Source organism: Budorcas taxicolor, chromosome 5 (genome assembly GCF_023091745.1).
Source record: "Budorcas taxicolor isolate Tak-1 chromosome 5, Takin1.1, whole genome shotgun sequence".
NCBI lineage: Eukaryota > Metazoa > Chordata > Mammalia > Artiodactyla > Bovidae > Budorcas > Budorcas taxicolor.
The window spans coordinates 35,182,353-35,199,796 of record NC_068914.1 but is presented as its reverse complement, the minus strand read 5'-3'; the positions used below and the strand labels follow the sequence as shown (position 1 = coordinate 35,199,796).

Genomic DNA, 17,444 nt, shown 5'->3' with positions numbered 1-17,444 from the left:
TCACTGGCACATCCATGTCATGTACATCTCATTTCCTACAGATGTTTTTTTCCCTTCACACAGCACTAATCCTGATGCTGGACTTGACCCTTTTATTGTTTCCTCAAATCTCTTAAACACAGCTTTGGTATGTGTAGCACATTACAGTGAGGGTGTAGATTAGGGGAAGACGTAATGCACTTAGCCATCCTGTCTGTGAAATTTATCAATGGTTACTGTTCTCTGTGAATGTTGATCTCTTTCTTCTTATTTTCTCTCTTTCCTCCTCACTTCCTGGCTGATTCTTCCCTCTTTTCTCCAACCCATCTCTCTTTCTTTCTTTCTTTCTTTTTTAATTGGAGTATAATTGCTTTTCAATGTTGTGTTAGTTATGCTGAACAATGAAGCCAGTAAGCTATATGTTTACATATGACACCCCCATCCCACCCCCTAGGTCATCGCAGAGCATCGTGCTGACCTCCTTGTGCGATACAGCAGCTTCCCACTAGCTCCCAGTTTTACACATAGTAGTGTGTATATATGGCAGTGTTACTCTCCTCATTCCTTCTAGCCTCCTCTTCTCCCACCATGCCCACCTCTTTTATTGTCTTCTTCCCATTCATGCCCTTAAGTGCATCTCATTTTCCACTACTATTTTGCTTTCCATTACCAAACCACCAAGTGTAAACTTGGTAAACTTTTTTCCAAAGGAAAAAAAAAAAAATCTTAACATCATCTGCTCTTACAGAGTTAGTGACATTTAACCACCAGTGCCTCCAAATGCAGGCCTTATGTATACTTTGCACTTGACCCAGCTGGTTCCATCTGATATGAAAACACTTTGTTACGTGTGAATCAAGATGAGAAGGTGTCATTAGCATTGTTCCTGTAGGTTACGTGGTATCTGTCCTCCTCTTTCAATTTCCCATTCAGTGATCACCAGAACCCCTTTACATTCACAGCTGCCAGAGCTGAAGTGTGCAGCGGCACAGGAGAGAGGTTCCGCATCTTCCGTGCTGAGAAAACGTATGCTGTGAAGGCTGGAAGGTGGTATTTTGAATTCGAGGCGATCACTGCTGGAGACATGCGAGTTGGCTGGAGCAGGCCAGGGTGTCAACCTGATCAGGAGCTTGGCTCAGATGAACGTGCCTTTGCTTTTGATGGCTTCAAGGTGAGTGCACTTTGCTGGGCGCCAGACACAGGAGTTAATAGGTTCCTGCCTTTGTAGGCTACTGTGCACTAAGGCATCCGCGTGCTGTGAGCCCCACACTGCCTCCCTGCATCTCCACTCGTTTACCTTTTGATGGTCCAGCTTCCCAGGTGGCTCTGGGATAAAGAATTTGCCTGCCAATGCAGGAGATGTGGGTTCAACCCCTGGGTTGGAAAGATCCCCTGGAGGAGAAAATGGGGACCCTTTCCTGTATCATTGGCTGGGCAATCCCATGGACAGAGGAGCCTGGCAGACTACAGTACTTGGGGTCACAAAGTGTTGAACACCAACTGAGTACACACACATGTAATATTAATATTGTGCTTTCCTGAACCCAAACTCAGAATATAGTTTCTAGAAGAACTGCTGTCTGTAGTCTCAAAACATTTTGAGACATTTTGAGACCTCTCACCCTGTGAAAATTAAGACTATTCAAAGTTTAAGAAGTAAAATATTCTCTATCATATAAAAAGGGTGAATCATCCTCATCTATCAAAAGCATTAAAACTCTATATGCTAATGCAAAATATATCCATTTGACATAGCAAGTCCATTATCCTCAAGCAATAATTAATGATAGATATAAACATTTAATAGCCACAGTAATGCTGTTTGTTGTTTATAATCACCAAAAGTTTCCATTTTCAGTGTTATGAGTAATTTCAATTTTTTCAGTTTGATGAAAGCTGGTAAGTTTCTTCTTTTTTGGTACATTGTTTATTTGTACATTATATAAACATTGAATGTTTACTTTTTCTGTATAAAATATTTTAAAATTAAAAATATTTATATATGAACATAACCACACTAGAATAGTAATAGTCAGTTTTGGTTGATAAAGTTATTGATATTTTATTCTTTTATCTTATTTTAATTTGCTAATTTTTTTCAGTAAATTTATATTCCTTTGGAGGGAGCTTTTTTCCTAATTAAAGAAAAAAATTAAAATAAATCAGCAATTGTGAAGATATTTGACATTTGGGTAGCCAGGTGTGTGTCTAGGAAAGCCTTTTTGTACTAGAAATCAGTATTGTGTCTTCTAGGGCAACTGACCCACTTTGTTCTGAAATGTTACATTTCTTGAGTCCTATTTTCTATATCAGATAGATAGAAAAATTTAACACCTTTTGGTACCTAATTTGGTTAAATAAATTTTTAAAAAGTACAGTGTGTTATACTTTAGGAAAATCATTGTTTTGCATTGGTGAATATATTCTGTTATATATCAGTTTACAATGAAGATGATACATTAGGGAAAAATAAAAAGATTTATCTGATAAAATACTATAATTTTGTATCTGCAAATCATTGAATATACTTACAGATTCAAAGGTCACATTTATCAAGACTATGTTTCAAATGTATTTATGAGATTTCGCCTGTGTTATAGATAAAGCAGTGTTGACATATATGTACATGATTTTTGGCTTATTATTTCAGTAAATATCTAAAGAATATATTTAAGTTTGACTCAAACCCTTTCTATACTAAAATGCTTCTAGTTTTCTATTTTGCTAAAATGTGAGTGCCACTGGTTCCAAGAAATGGAATTTTATTTTGAAAGAGTTGAAAATTAGAATGTCATTTTCAGTGATCACTTCCCAGCGGATTCTCTGTTCATAATTCTCTGTATTTGGGGGAGTGGAGAAAAACAACTCATATCCTGGGAAGTGTTCATTGTAGTGAGAAAAATAAATTTCTAAAGACACAGTTTTTCTTTTAACAGAAAGGATATAGGGTTCGATTTTTTAAAATAATAGACTCAAATCATGAAGTAGCATTTGAGTTTTTCTCAACATTCAATGACATATGATGTTAATGTCAAGGATTCAGAATCCCTGGGTACCTCCACATCACTTAGCGAGTTGCTGTAGACAGATGGGCTGACTGCATTTCTTCCCCCTGCTACGTTAACACAAGGGCTGCTGTGAATTGTGCCAGTCGCGGTGGGCGGGCGCCGGTCTGGCTTTTTCTGTAACAGTGACTCTTCTGTCTCCAGGCCCAGCGGTGGCACCAGGGCAATGAGCACTATGGGCGCTCCTGGCAAGCTGGCGATGTTGTGGGGTGTATGGTTGACATGACAGAACACACCATGATGTTCACACTGAATGGCGAAATCCTTCTTGATGATTCAGGTTCAGAACTGGCTTTCAAGGACTTTGATGTTGGTGACGGTAAGTGTACTGCGTCTTGTGTTCTTTTCACGTTGGGATACAGGGAAGCTCTTTGTTCTGATGCCTCTTTACCAACCATGTCAGTTTGAGGGTGAGCAAGCAAATGAGTTGCAGCTGTAAACCACAGTGGTGCCCATAAGGCTTATTGGATCCAAAAGCCTTGAAATGACTTAAGCAGAAACTCTCTCTGTACTTCGGAGCTAGGATTCTGCTAAGGCATAAATGGTTTTTATGAATGCGAGTAAGAAAATACAATGGCAGGCAAAGGATAGTTTTCCACACATATTAAATGTTCATTTAGAACTTCTTTGTTCAATCAGCTGCTTATAGCTTCTTTTCTTTCATTCATTTCAAAAAATATATCGAAAGCCTACTGCATATCAGGCCCTCTCTGGATTCTGAGATGACAGGAATGAAGCATTGTCTTACTGTTATGCAGATATAGTTTAGCAGGGCAAGTTTGCACCTGCACAGTTTCTATTCCGTGGATAAGTTCTAAAATAAAGCAATGCAGAAAATTCCATGGAAGCACAGTGCAGGGTAAAGATACCTCTGCCTGTGGGGCTCTGAGATGACCTTGAAAAGGGTTGTAAGAGAAAGACAAAGCTGTTTGTAAAAGAAATGAGAGGGTAGGTGTTTTATAGAACAGTGCTTCCAATGGGTGGCCACTGTCATAAAATGAGGTTCTTTGAATTTATATTAATTTGAATGAAATAAAGTTAAAACTTGAGTTTCTTAATGGCACTTGCTTCATTTCAAATGCGCAACAGGAGCCTATGGTTAGTGGTGCCCAATTAAACAGGAGAGATACAGAACATTTAAATCATCAACAAGAATTCTATTGAATCGTGTTAATCTAGAGCATATAAACAAAATAACCTAACACTTTTTTTTTTTTTAATGACTGAATATATCCTATTGGGGCTTTTCAGGTGATACTGGTTGTAAAGAACTTACCTGCCAATGCAGGAGATGTTAGAGATACAGATTTGATCCCTGGGTCTGGAAGGTCCCCTGGAGGAGGGCATGGCAACCTACTCCAGTATTCTTGCCTGGAGAATCCCATGGACAGAGAAGCCTGGAGGGCTACAGTCCATGCAATCAAGAAGAGTTGGATATAACTGAGTAATTGTTACTTGACTATATTAATATATGTATATATAGTCTTGGATTTTAAGATGTACCTCAATCAATACTTTAAAAAGTCTATAAATTTCTCACCAACCCTAAAAAAACCTTAGCCAGTTCATTATTTGCATGAAGTTCTATAGTTATTCATTAACTGAGCTTTTGAGCAGGTATGCTGAGTCATGTCAGACTCTTTGTGACCCCAAGGATTGCAGCCTACCAGGCTCCTCTGTCCATGGGATTTCCCAGGCAAGAATAATGGAGCTTATTGCCATTTCCTCCTCCAGGGAATGTTCTTGGCCCAGGAATTGAACAGGTAAGCCCATATTTTTCAAGCAGGCATGACCCAGGGATTTGAGTAGGTGTGACCATAGATTTCAAACATAGATTTGTGAAAATAGTAGGAATTTTGCCTTTTTATAACTTGTTTTGAATACCTGTATCTCTGGATAGTGGATGAAACTGATGGTGAAAGTTTGGCCTCTGTACTGGTGCCAAATTGAACCTCAGAGACAGAGTTTGGGGTGAAGTAGAAAATAGCATTATTGCTTTGCGGGCAAAGGGGGGCACAGTGGGTTCCTGCCATCAGAAGGATTTGGTGAGGAGTTTAATAGTGATTGGTTCAAGGGTGGGGTTACTGAGATCAGGGTGTGTGTGCATAGGACCGCATTTCTTCAGTCTGATCTCAGGTAATCTGAGGAGTGTTTCTGGTTGCTTAATTCTGGAATGCAGAATGCTGGCATCCTCCATTTGCGGGGGGATTTTGGTTCTCTGAAGAGTTTAAAGATATTTTTATGTGTATCTTTTGAGGTAGAACCTGGACCCTGTCCCAAGGCTGCACTGTTGTTTCTTGGCTGTTCCTCTCTTGTTTCTATCCCTCCCTTTCCTAATTAGCGACTGTTCGAATCTGCCCTGTGGAACTTGGGGTAGTTCAAGGAGGCCACAGTCTATTTCCTACAAACAAGAAATAGGGGAGAAGGAAAGGATTCTGGCTCAGGAGCCCTACAGGGTGCTCCCATCCTTCCCTTTAACCCTCCATCACCTATCTCCCCTCTGCTGGTTTTGTTTCTGGGATATGAGTGTCAGCATATCACAGGGAAGGTGAGAGAGGGTGTGTTTTTCTGTGTAATGTCCATACTGTCCAGTACTATAGATATAACCTGAGGTTTTATTTCTATAATTGTTATTTTAAAATGCTTGCATATTATGCTTTTATTATTTTGAAGTTAAATTTTTAAAATGACTTTGTAAGTTTTGCATGTTTAATTTATACCACATAGATTCATAGAATGGTGTTAGAATTATAAAGAGCTTTCTGATGAATTATCTTAAAATTCTATGGTCCATTCATTGGATTATTATTGGATGTGTTAGAAAGTATCCTTTTGGTCTCCAAAGCAGGTGATAAGTTTTATTTAGCCATGACCGTTAACTGTTAACTTTATAGGGGCTAGTCATAATTTTAAACTTTCTGGATGCTTGGGGCTGGTGCACTGAGACGACCCAGAGGGATGGTACGGGGAGGGAGGAGAGAGGGGGGTTCAGGATGGGGAACACGTGTATACCTGTGGCGGATTCATGTTGATGTATGGCAAAACCAATACAATATTGTAAAGTAATTAACCTCCAATTAAAATAAATAAGTTTATATTTAAAAAAGAAAAAACTTTCTGCCATTAAAAGGACTACGAAGCTTATCCATGCCTGTGACTTTCAAATGATTTTTTTGGAGGTGGAATTTTCCCTTTCTCTTCCAATTTACTTTACATAGCTGCTGTTTTTTTTTTTTTTTTCTTCCTTTTTATTTATTTATTTTTAATTTTAAAATCTTTAATTCTTACATGTGTTCCCAAACATGAACCCCCCTCCCACCTCCCTCCCCATAGCATCTCTGTGGGTCATCCCCATGCACCAGCCCCAAGCATGCTGTATCCTGCGTCAGACATAGACTAGTGATTCAATTCTTACATGATAGTATACATGATAGAATGCTGCTGCTTTTTTAAAAAATTGTTATTGGAGTAGAGTTGATTTACAGTGTTGTGTTAGTTCCTGGTGTACAGCAAAATGAATCATAGATCCACCCTTTTTTAAAATTCTTTTCCCATATGGGCCTTTACAAAGTGCACTCTATTCAATACATAGCTTCTTAAAAAACTACAATGGAATTGCTCTGGGTGAAAGTATAATATGAGGCCCTGAGTTGAGCTCTCTAACTTACCCATCACCATTGAGAGTGAGCCCTTGGGATGTCTACAGCTCAAAGGAGTATATTAAAAACACTTTTAATTTAGGTCCACCGGAATATGCTGTGGTTGCTAAAGTATTAAAAAGGTTCATAAGTGCTCTTTTTCAGATTGGTATTATACCTAGCTTGTCTTTGTGTCTGTCCTGTGCTTGATTTGATGTTTTTAAAGATCCCATAATTCCTTTTTGTTTCTGCAGAAATAGCTTAGGCATATGTAAAGCAATCAAAAGGACTATGTAATAAAATGGACAGAAAGTTTTCTCTCTATAAAACATATACATATATGTACACAGACAGATGCGTATGTACACTCTGCACATCCCTATCTGATCAGCTCAGTAGACAACACAGCTAAATATATTTTGATGTCTCTGCCTTTTGAATAGTTTACATAACTGAAATGATGTCTTGACCAGTATAAACTGTTTCTAGATAACATCAAAAGGAAAATTACAGAAATCTTTGAAAGACTGATGGGGTTATCCAGTTCAATCCAGGTGGAGATGTAGCCATCCAGTTAGTTTGAGGTGAGGGTCTGGTTATTTCATAAAGATGCAATTGAGGCTTCTCTAAAAGGCTACAGATCTCTTTCCCAAAGAGGAAATGCACTATCCCTCGGTGACCACAGACTTGACCTTAAAGCTTATATGTGATTTGAACAAAGAACAAATTGCTGAGATATACTGGCCTCTGGTAGAAGAACAAGATCTGTTAGTCTTTTAACTCCCCTCAAAGGACCAGGACTTACATGGTCAAGAGCAAGAGTGTTACAGAGCTGTAGTCCTGGAGTGGAGTTTTCAGACTTTAAAAGCTATTTCATCTATGTGGCAGATCCTCTTTTAGGATTCTTCCTTCTATTTGGATTAAAAAAAAAAACATCACTTCAGAGCATCTGTAGATAAAACGAAGAGATTAATTGAATCTTCATTTTTCAAAGAGTCCTCTGGCTTTAATGTCAACTAAGGAACAGTGCTGGCAAGTGCAATTGCTGTCCCTGGTAAGGTTTTCTGTGAGTTCTTCCTGGTCTCTTCTCACTGTTAGACTGACAAACATTCAGGATCAAGATTGGGAAGAGACCAGGAAAAGAGGTAGCAATACCCTCTATTGCAGACAGAATTCTAAGAGGGCCTCTTAGAGTCCTGCTCCCTGGTAGACATGCCTTGTATAATCCTCTCTTCTTGAGTGTGGGCAAAATCTGAATGTGATGAGGTATAGCTTTGTGATTAGGTTAGTAATCAGTTGACTTTAAGCTAACCAAGCAGAGATTAACCATATGAGCTCGACCTAATCAAGTCAGCCCTTAAAAGAGATTGGGTGCTTCTTGAAGTTGGAGAGATTCAAAGTATGAGATAAAATCTCCCAGACTTGAAGGAACAAACTACTCTGATATGAGAGGGCCACATGGTAAAAATCTGAGAACAGCCCATGATTGCTAACTCACAAGAAAAAGGCGATCTTGATCATACAACTACAGAGAATTGAATTACTTTAACAACCAAGGAGCTTGGAAGAGGACTCTGAGCTTCATATGAGAACACAGTCCAGTCAGTATCTTGATTGCCTTCTTATGTCACTGACCAGAGAACCCCAATTATGCCATACCTAGACTTGCTGACCTATAGAACTGTGCTATGCTTAATCACTCAGTTGTGTCTAGCTCTTTGCGACCCTATGGGCTGTAGCCCACCAGTCTCCTCTGTCCATAGGGATTCTCCAGGCAAGAATACTGGAGTGGGTTGCTGTGCCCTCCTCCAGGGGATCTTCCCAACCCAGGGATCGTGCCAGGTCTCCTGCATTGCAGGCAGACTCCTTACCATCTGAGCCACCAGGAAGACCTATAGAACTAGGAAATGATAAATGGACGTTATTTTAAACTGCTGTTGGTTGTGATTTGTTTCACAGCAATGGAAAACAAATTAATTGACCAATACAGTTTTAGTTTCACCTGAACCTATCAAAAGGCATCCTTGGTGCCTGTCTGTTCAGAATAGAACAGGAATTTATGCTTGCTCACTGCTCCACCTCAAGCATGTCTCTTCATCAGGAATCTTTAGATATATTCCCCCTGTCCATATGCAGTTAACTAATCAGGAGTTATTTTTATCACAAATTGTCTTTCTCATAACATAGAAGACGTTCTAACTTTTAGTCACGGAGGCCTGGTAGCCAATCAAACTAAGATGCATGCTGTATAGCAGGGACCTGAAAGGAGTTCTGCTGACTCATCCAGAGTCTGTTTCATCTTACCAAAGCCAGAGTTTATTCCATATCAAATTTGGGACTAAAGTTTTTTTGTTTGTTTGTTGTTTAAGTGATAATTTTTATATGGAGCGTTTCTTAATACACTTCCCCCAGAGACCAGTGGAAGTAATTCTTACCATAACGGACAAGAACAGGGCTAGTGGACAATAAATATATTTTTATATATCTTAACAACATTGTTCTTTTGATGCTTTTCTAGCCAATATATATATGTCTGAGCTGACATTCTCTATAGCAAAAAGAAGAAGTTATGAAGATGGAAAAAAATCCCAAGTCAAGTATGGCACAGATATAAAGACAGGTAGATGTACGAAAAATTTAAATATAGAATATTTATAAACTCTTTTAGTACTTTAGTATATTCTTGTGCTAAAAAGTGTCTATTCCTGAACTGATTTTCAAACTTTTAATATGACAAGGAAAAGAAATTGGCAATGTTAAGAACTGGAATAAGAGGAACAGCAATCTCTATTTGCCGATAAGGTAATCATTTGCAGGGAAAACCCTAAAGCAGGGGTCCCCAACACCCAGGCCATGACTGGTACCTGCCCACCACCTGGTAGGAACCAGGCCACACAGCAGGAAGTGAGTGGCGGGGCAACCAAGCAAAGCTGCATCTGTCGTTCCCGTGGTTCTCATCACTGCCTGAACCACCCTCTCCCTTTTCCACAATTTTTTGTGGAAAAATTGTTGTCCACAAAACTCGTCCCTGGTGGCAAAAAGGTTGGGGACCGCTGCCCTAAAAAGAAGCTACAGATATTACTAGGAATAATTGGAAGATTTAGCAAGCTATCATTTCTATACTAACAGAAAACCTGTGAAACTAAATAGAAAACTCCATTTACAGTAATATTAGGAGTTTTCAGGAGTCACTAGTCATCACTCTAATAAGGTCTACAGTACTTTAAAGAGAAGATCATTAAACTTTATTGAGAGATAAAATTTATTGTGAGATTGATCATATATAATCAGCTGATCTTTGATAAGGATACCAAAAACACAGAGTCAGAAAAGATTTATCTTTTCTATAACTGGTGTTGGGATAATAGGATATTCATATGCAAAGAATGAAATTGGACCCTTATGTAATTCTGAACCATACGGAAAATGTTTCTGTGGCTGTGCACAACATGATTTTGAGCTATACACAGAAATCAACCCAAAATGGATTAAAGACTTCACCATAAGACTTGAAACTTTAACACTCTTAAGAGGAAAACATAAAGGAGAAGCTTTTTGATAGTGGCCTTGGCAATGATTTTTTTCAACAGGAACAGTCAACAAAAGGAAAAATAAAGAAGTGGAATTAAACTAAAAACATTTTGTACAACAAAGGAAACTATTAACACAATGAAAAAGCAACCTTTGGAATGGGAGAAAATATTTGCAAGTCACATATATGATAAAGGGTAATCCAAAATAAAGAATTCCTGCAGCTCATTAGAAAAACCCCAAACCAACAAAAACCAAATAACCCATTTTAAGAATAAGCAAAGAAACTGAATAAATAGGAAGAAGTACTCTATGTTACTAATCACCAGGGAAGTGAAAATCAAATCACAATGAGATATCACCTTACACCTGCAAAAATATGTTAAAAAAAAACCCCTAAAGATAACAAATGTTGGTGAGAGTATGGGAAAAAGGAGTCCCTGGTACACTATTCGTGGGAATGAAAATTGGTGCAGCCGCTATGGAAAAGAGTATGGAGGTCCCTCAAAAAATTTAAAATATAATACCATGAGATCTAGCAATCCCACTTTGGGATATAGACCTGAAGGAAGAGAAATTAGGATCTCAAAGAGATCCCTGCACTCCCATGTTCACTGCAGGATTATTCACAATAGCCACATTATGCAAACAGCCTAAATGCCTGTGGATAGATGAACGAGTAAAGAAAAATGTCTGTGGTATTTTGCTATGGCAATTCTAGGAAACGAATACATGACCCCCCTCTATACTTTCATCCCTAGTATCATTCTTAATTTACACTCAGTGTGCAAGAGCTTCATGTTACCAGTAGTTTGAAGAGCTAATCATATCCTTAATTTAAAGCAAGGAAGAGAATTATTTAACATCTTGCCAGATGGTGAAAGAATAGTTATCTTGTTTAGAGATTACCTGCATTTTACAAAGTCGGCTATGAGTACATATCTGTGTGCGTGTCTCATTACACTGGAGCTTTTTCAAGTTTGTCAGCTCTTCTGTTACTCAGCTCTGGGCCCTCAGGTTTTATACCTGTAATGATTATAATCAAATCCATAAAGGCTGCTTTTGATTCTGTATCTAACTCTTGAAAGGACAGTGAGCAAAACTCAATTCCTGGTGCTGAGACTGCATGGAATTCCTTCTCTCAGGAGAAAACAGAAAGAATATTTTTAATAATTAAACTAGCTGCATAGCTTTAGGCAGAAAGGACCGCTAAAGGAAAAGGGAGGAATAGCTTTCCATTATTGATTTTATTATGCTGCCTTAAAAAAAGAAAGAAAAAGAGTATAGAAAGTTAGCTATCTTACAATATTATTTTACCCTCATTTGAAGTACAAACTGTTTGGTGGATATGTGTGACTCATCCAGTGTAGCTATCAACATGGTGTGAATTAAGGTTGAGTCTGTACTTTCCCAAATACCTACTGACTTTCTGGCTCCATCATAACATCTGTCCTTTCTGTAGCTAGTACCACCCTGTACAACCTGTTCTTGATGCAGAACTGGGACCCAGGTTCGCAACAGACCCGGGAAAGTAACATTTTTGGGAATCTCCCCACTTAAAAATAGGGCTTCCCTTGTAGCTCACCACTGAAGAGTCCACCTGCAGTGCAAGAGACCCTGGTTTGATTCCTGGGTTGCAAAGATCCCCTAGAGAAAGGAAGGGCTACCCACTCCAGTATTCTTGGGCTTCCCTGGTGGCTCAGCTGGTAAAGAATCTGCCTGCAGTGTGGGAGACCTGGGTTCAACCCCTGGGTTGGGAAGATCCCCTGGAGAAGGGAATGGCTACCCACTCTAGTATTCTGGCCTGGAGAATTCCATGGACTGTATATCCATGGGGCCACAAAGAGTGGGACACGACTGAGCAACTTTCACTTCTTTTTTCACTTTCCACTTAAAAATAAGTGCTTGTTGAAAGAAGGAAGAAGTTAGGACTATGAATCACTGCAGTTGGGCAATCCAGACAGCTAAGATAATGGAATGGGATACTAGATATTTTGAGTGTAGATAAGGACATTTAGTTATAAAGTGGTAGACAAACTCTAAAGAATATGAAGATGTTGGAAACCAGAATAAACAGTCTCGGAAAGGGACACTATCCTTGAACTCCCTGGATTTTTCCAGGAATAACTCTTAAAATATGTTGTACATCCATGGAATACTTTTAAGAACTGAGGAGATTCTGGGACTTCCCTGGTGGTCTAGTGGTTAAGACTCTGTGCTTCCAACACAGGGGACATGAGTTCAATCCCTGGTCAGGGAAGATCCCATATGCCTTGTGGCCAAAAAATAATAATTTTTTAAATGTAAGATTTTTAATCTTTACAGTTACTTTTCAGATTATTATTTAATATGTATTTTGAGCCTGTGTGTATGTAATCTAAACATCATGTCATTTGGGGAAATTCATTGTGAAATGATTGATTAATTCAGTGAAAATCAAACTGTTAAACCTAAGCTGACCAGTTAATTGACACTTAAATTTTATATATTGATAAACAGAGGAAATCTCTACCTTACAGAGCATTTTGAGAATGAATAAAGTTGGTGGTATAAAATAACTTATATACATACTAACCTCTGTGAAAATTGGCAGTTTTGCATATTGTGAATATAACTTGGAGGTACTAGAAGGAATTATATAGAAGTACAACACCAGAAGCTTATTATATGTAAATACAGTAGAACCAAACAGCAAGATTTAGGGTTTAAATTATACAGAAAAGGTCAAGGAGTCAGGATAAATGATGTCAGACCTTGTGTATATTAAACATTCTTTTTTTCTGGATTTGAACTGATGGAGAGAATGGGAGGGTTTTATTTATTTTTTTAAGTTCATTCCATTTTTTCTGTAAGATGGTACCAAAAACCCTGAACTTTTTTGTATATAATTTTACTATTTATTTATTTTTGGCTCTGCTGGGTCTTTGTTCCTGTGCAGGCCTTTCTCCAGTGGCAGCAAGCAGGGGCTACTCTCTAGTTGCAGTGTGCGGGCTTCTCATCGCGGTGGCTTCTTCTGCAGCAGAGCAGAGGCTAGGGTGCACGGGCTTCAGTAGTTAGGGCATGAGGGCTCAGTCGTTGTGACTCCCAGGCTCTAGAGCGCAGGTGTATTAGTTGCAGCACACAGACTAAGTATTTCTGCGCCATGTGGGATCTCCCCAGATCAGGGATCAAACCGGTGTCTCCTGCATTGGCAGGTGGGTTTGTTACCACTGAGCCACCAGGGAAGCCCTGTGATGGCTTTCAAGGTCAAAAATAAAAATCCTGCTGAATCAAGAGCCAGGAAGAAGGTATGGGAATGCCCCTGTTGTGCCAGCATTGGTGTTACAATGTCCTGCACTAAAGATGCATTTGCTGGCATTGAAACATGTATACTGTCGTGTAAGAAACGAATCGCCAGTCTATGTTCAATGCAGGATACAGGATGCTCGGGGCTGGTGCACGGGGATGATCCAGAGAGATGATATGGGGTGGGAGGTGGGAGGGGGGTTCATGTTTGGGAACTCATGTACACCCGTGGCGGATTCATGTCAATGTATGGCAAAACCAATATAGTATTGTAAAATAGAGTAAAAATAAAAATTAAAAAAAAAAAATAAAGATGCATTTGCATCACGGGAAATTCCCTAAGACCTCACGTAGCATGATTTCTTAATTCATTTTCAAAGCCAAAATGGAACAGAAGCAACAAATGTCATGTCTGAAGTCCTGGCTTCTGGATCCAGTTCTGAAAAATAATACTTGCTATATGGTCTCGGGCATATAGCCCTCTGTTTTCGTTTCCTTAAAAAAAAAAGAAACGTTAATTGGAAATGGTCTTTTCATACCTCTTTCAAAGTTCTAAAGATCTCAGAAATCTAAGGCAAATAATTTTTGTTTTACATTCCCTATCAGCATTCTTGATTCAAATTTTAGCATTCCATTTAACTAACTATAGGACCTTAGACAGAATAATTTAGCATCTTAGTTGTTTTCTCACCTTGAAAAATGGGGTTAATATTTAATAATAGATGGAAAGGTGCCTTATATAATCGGGCACATAGTAGACCATTAGTAAATGTTGCCCTTCCTTCTGATCAAATAATTCAGATTTAGACATTAGTATAATATTAGCCATTTTTATCTGCTTTTGTCTGTTTAGTTTAGGTTATAAATGTGGATTTCTACCTGAATATCAGAAATTCCAAAATCTGAAATTGTGTATTCTTAGGAAAAGCTGGTAGGCTTGATCTGCTTTATATTCTTTTTTATTCTGGCTCCCACCACAGATTTTACACCCACAGCCCGCCCCCACACCCTTGTGACTGCCAATTTCTTTGCTGGACTTGCACGCTCCCAACATACCCCTCTGCTCAGGAGTGAGGTGGCTCTTCGAGGGAGAAAGTTAAAATTTGCTGAAGCCATCTGTCTTTCGTTGGAGGAAGCAATTTAGCCATAAGTTGTAGCTACTGTTTTAACAGATTTACCAATAGTTAAGGCGGGTCTGGCACAGGCCCAAGTAACCAACTGGACTGGTGTGTACTTATTTAAGACCCACTGCCAGGAAGAAAACTTCCTTTAGATACATCAGACTTTGTTATTTGCAGGATGTCAGTTAAGGTAACTGGAATAGAAGAGGGAGGGCACAGAGGAGAGGAAGGTAGGACTGATATTTCACCTGTTCTGAGGGAGGTGTGTGTGTGAATTTGTGGAAATCGGTTTCATTGGGTTGGAATATTTTTGAGTTCAGCTCACCTCAGTTATTAAACAAATGAACTTCAACTGTCATGTTTTACTGTGGACAATTATTAAGAGTGAGGTCATTTATCAAGTTCTGTAATTTATGGTAAAACATCCATCTTGATAACTTTTATGACTTCCTGACGTTATGTATATTGATAACTCTTTATTTACTTACTATCTGCCTTCTCTACATAAAGGTAAGATTTGGTTAGGCAAGGGCTCCTTTTTGTCCTGTTCACAACTCTATCTCCAGTGCATAGAACAGTGGTTGGCATGTGGTCAGTATACATTACATATCTGCCAAATGGAGGGACTGGATACAGTGTTTGAATGTTGAAAACTCAGAGCAGGAGTTGGCAGACTGAGGCCTGAGGGCCACGTCCACCTGCCTCTAGTTTTTGTGAGTAAAGTTTTATTTAAACACACCCATGCCCCTTTGTTCACAGGCTATTTGCAGTTGCATTGCGACTCAGGCTTGAGTAATTTTGGCAGAGACTGTATGATCCGTGAAACCTAAAATCTCTACTCTTTGGGAATTTATAGGCCTGACTTAAAGTGTGGACTCAGATCTGGCACACCTGGGGTTCTTTTCTGACCACTTAGCTGTGATTTAAACTGAGATTGGAATTCAGTCACTGGGAAAGATAATAATGATTCTTGTCTCAATGAATGATTGTTAATGGTCACTAAGATGAAGCGTTAGATAAACACTCGGAATTAGCTGCTGTTAGGGAGCCCTGTGTGGTAAGCATTTGTTTGCAGGACACTGGCCAAATGGAAGTGACCAAGGCCTGGCAATTGAAAAGTACCTGGAGTTTTTCTCCACTCTCTGTTTGCTCTGATACGATTGTCATCTAGTCCTTCCTGCTGTAAGATGCTCATTTTAAAAACATAGTTTTTAGAAATAGCCACAACAGAAATGCTGTGCTGTGTAGTGGCTGGGTCGTGTCTGACTCTTTGCGACCCCATGGACTGTAGCCGCCAGGCTCCTTCGTCTGTGGGATTTCCCGGGCATGAATACTGGGGTGGGTTGTCATTTCCTTCTTCAGGGGATCTTCATAGTTGCTACTGAAACTGCATCTTCAGAGGTCAGAATACAATTAATTTTTATTAGGTTCTACTTCATTTAAATTAAAAAGAGAAAGAAGTAGGATAATTTCTACTTGTGGATGTACTTTCACAAATATATTCCCCTAAAGGAGACCAAAATACTAAAGCAAAAAAAGAAAAAAAAAAAAAAAAAAACCTACTGCTATAAGCTGATGAAAAATTATTTTCATTTATCTTTCATAAGATTAATACATTTTTCAACATTTGTAAAACATAAAGGATTATAATAAAAATGGTTAAAAATTATGTTTCCACTACCCAGAGAGAAATTTGATTTTTAATGTGTTTTCTCCCATTTAAAAGTTGGAGGTGTAAAAATAATTTTCTTTTGCCACCTTAATTTGATAAATATTGTCCTAAGGCATAAAAACATTTTAAGCATAACTTTTGATATTTTTACTAATTTTGTATTTTAAGAAATGTCAGCCTTTTCAAGAAGTGCGAAAATAGTGAGTGAACACCTGTATATGCTTCACCTGGAATAACCCATTTTAAGTGTTGCCTGATTAGTTTTATTTACCCCTACAGTTTTATTTTTGTGAGTCCTAAACATGATTTTTAGTGACTGTACCTGTTTAATCTTGTGTGTGTGTCATAATTAGCCATTCTCTTATTATGGCTATTTAGTTTCTTTTACTCTTTTTTTTTTCCATTTAAAATTAGTTTAATGAACATACATGTCAAGTACTATACATACAGGATCTTGTTTTTAAAACCATAACCGTATTGCATAGATATTACAGAAGCAAAGATTAGAGCTTGAAGAATTTAAGTGACTTGCCAAGAAGCAGTCGAGCTGCAACTTGAATCCAGGTCTGTTGGATTCCAAACTCTACTTTTAGTCGTTTCCTAGTACTCCCTGTCTGCCCTCTGCTAGATGGTAGATCTTCTGCAAAACCTTCCTGACTCCATCTCTCTACTCTTCCTGTCTCTTGCCACTCCCTCTTTTTCAGTGGGTCAGCAGGCTATCTTGGCTTCACTTCTTCACTTGTCTCCCCATCATATTAGACTTTGAGAACCTTTTAGCTGGGTCTGTGTTAGTCACTTAACATTTCTGGTTGCTGGCACACAGTAGCTGCTCAAAAAACTTGGATAAAGAAATGAATAGTTGAAAGTGTTTTTTTTTTTTTTTTAAAGTTACTGGAGTATAGTTGATTTACACATTGTGATAGTTTCAGGTATACAGCAAAATGATTCAGTTATACATATATTCACTCTTTTTCAGATTCTTCTCCCATATAGGTTATTACAGAGTATTGGGTACAGTTAGTAATGCATAATACTAAATCACTCTTGATCACTCTTGTACTAGTATAATTTTGTTAGCAGGATTTCTGGTACTGAGCTCAATGCAAACTCACTAGCATTGAGAATTTGAACTTGAATAACTTGAAGAATATGT

At 38.5% G+C, this 17,444-nt stretch overlaps 1 protein-coding gene across 1 annotated transcript in view; it reads left to right on the top strand.

Moving 5' to 3' along the window:
- Nucleotides 1–17,444, top strand: part of RYR2 (ryanodine receptor 2) — a 582,989-nt gene that overhangs the window by 299,119 nt on the left and 266,426 nt on the right. The window contains exons 28-29 of the mRNA XM_052640524.1: nt 942–1,150; nt 3,189–3,363. Coding sequence (XP_052496484.1) covers nt 942–1,150; nt 3,189–3,363 — 384 coding nt within the window. The remainder of the gene's footprint in view (nt 1–941; nt 1,151–3,188; nt 3,364–17,444) is intronic.